The following is a 1,810-nucleotide window of genomic DNA, read 5'->3' as shown; positions in this document are numbered from 1 at the left end:
AAACCAAATATAAACAAGCAATCAAATATAAAGAAAGCATGAAACAGTAAATTCATCAATCAAAACTTTAAGAACTGAAAATTGCAATTATAAATAAAGTGCTTGAACCAAAGGAAATGAAAATAAAGACAATGTAATTAAAGAGGAATTAAAGAGTACTTACAATTAAAGATAATCAAAATCCAAAATTAAGCTTGCTATAAAATGCTACAATGGAAATTGCATAAACCCTAAGAGAGCAATGCTACACTACTCCTACTCCTACTCCTATGGAAGCTTCCTAATACTAAGAAAAACTAAACTAAAACCTAATGCCTTCAAATGTGTTGATATCCCCTTTATATAGCCTTCCATTTCAGCCTTCAAGCCTTCCAAAATGGGCCAAGAGACCTCAGAAAACGCGAGTCATGTATTTCATTAATGAAATCACATGTTGGGTCATATGCGGACACTCGGCTAAAAATTGACCTGTGCGTACGCACAAGTGCGTGCGTACGCACACATGGAAATTCTCACTTGTGCACGCTCACGTAGGGCTGTACGCACGCACACTTCGCTGTGTGTGCTATTCCTTGTTTTCTTCATGTTTTCTCCCTTGTACATGCTTTCTTCCACTTTTGCCCATCCATTCTTGCCCTCAAGGCCTAAAATCACTCACAAACAATATCACGGCATCGAATGACATAAAAGTGAGATTAAATTGCTCTACTAAAGCACAAAATTGCATGTTTTCACATTTAGGATCAAATTATGGACAAAACACAAAAGTATGCTATTTTGGTGCTTAAGTATGAGTTCATGTGCTAGAATCCATCCAAATTGAGTCAAAATATACCATCAAATATGGACTCATCAATGCCACTTTCGATGATGAGAAAGCTATCACTAGAAGAAGTGAAGCCAACCAGAATGTCATTACAACTAGCTGATAGATCTTTGATAAGACCCAATGGAGTGGTAGAGAACCTCCTAGTCAAGGTGGGCAAGTTCATATTCCCAGCTGATTTTGTGAACCTAAATTTAGATGAGGAAGGAAGTGATTCGATCATACTAGGAAGATCCTTTCTAGCCACAGCAAGAGCCATCATTGATGTAGAGAAAGGAGAGATGATCTTAAGGGAACACGATGAACAAATCATCCCCAATATCTTCAAAGAAATGCAATTCCCTGCTAAGAAGGAAAATTGCCTGAGAATTGAGAAGGATGACTTAAATTGGAAAGAGAAGCCAAAAGAACCATCTCCATGAATCACAAATTCACTCTTGGGAAAGAAGCTTGAGTCTGAAGAAAAGAAGGATCAGGAAAACAAAGAAATTGAGAAGAAGCCAGACGAAAAGACACCAGAGGGGACAGTGAAGAAGAAGGCCCCTGACACTGGAAAGTCGTCAAGAAAAGGGAAGAAATAAGAGGATCCCAACTGAAGGGTGCCAAAGGGTTTTCACGGGAAGAAAAAGGTGCCAAAGGGGTGGAGAAATAAGAGGATCCCAACTGAAGGGTTTTCACCAGGCGACAAAGTGAAGTTAACTTACCAACAGTTGGAAACACCTCCACATTCTGATGAATATTACACTGTCAGCATAATACTCTCATTGGAGCATGCAAAAATTGTTAATCAAAACAGAGGAAGAAGGCTCACAGTGAGAGGAGATAAGCTGAGACACTATGACCATCAACCACCCTAACAGAGAACTAATGTCAAGCTAGTGACAATAAAAGAGTGCTCCATGGGAGGCAGCCCATGTTTAGCATTTCCATTTACTGCTTTAGTGTTAATAATCAGTGGTTTTCTAGCATGAATTCAGGCTTTCA

General features: G+C 39.0%; 1 protein-coding gene across 1 annotated transcript; it reads left to right on the top strand.

The window, feature by feature from the left end:
- Positions 1-843: 843 nt before the first annotated feature.
- LOC148549081 (uncharacterized) lies at positions 844-1,248 on the top strand. Its single transcript, XM_088495686.1, has one exon. The coding sequence runs from the start codon at positions 844-846 to the stop codon at positions 1,246-1,248; it is 405 nt and encodes a 134-aa protein (XP_088351812.1).
- The last annotated feature ends 562 nt before the right edge of the window (positions 1,249-1,810 follow it).

Source organism: Arachis ipaensis, chromosome B8 (assembly GCF_059453495.1).
Source record: "Arachis ipaensis isolate K30076 ecotype BB chromosome B8, ASM5945349v1, whole genome shotgun sequence".
Classification (NCBI taxonomy): Eukaryota; Viridiplantae; Streptophyta; class Magnoliopsida; order Fabales; family Fabaceae; genus Arachis; species Arachis ipaensis.
Note: the sequence above shows the minus strand (reverse complement) of the source record. Positions and strands in the feature narration are given on the sequence as shown.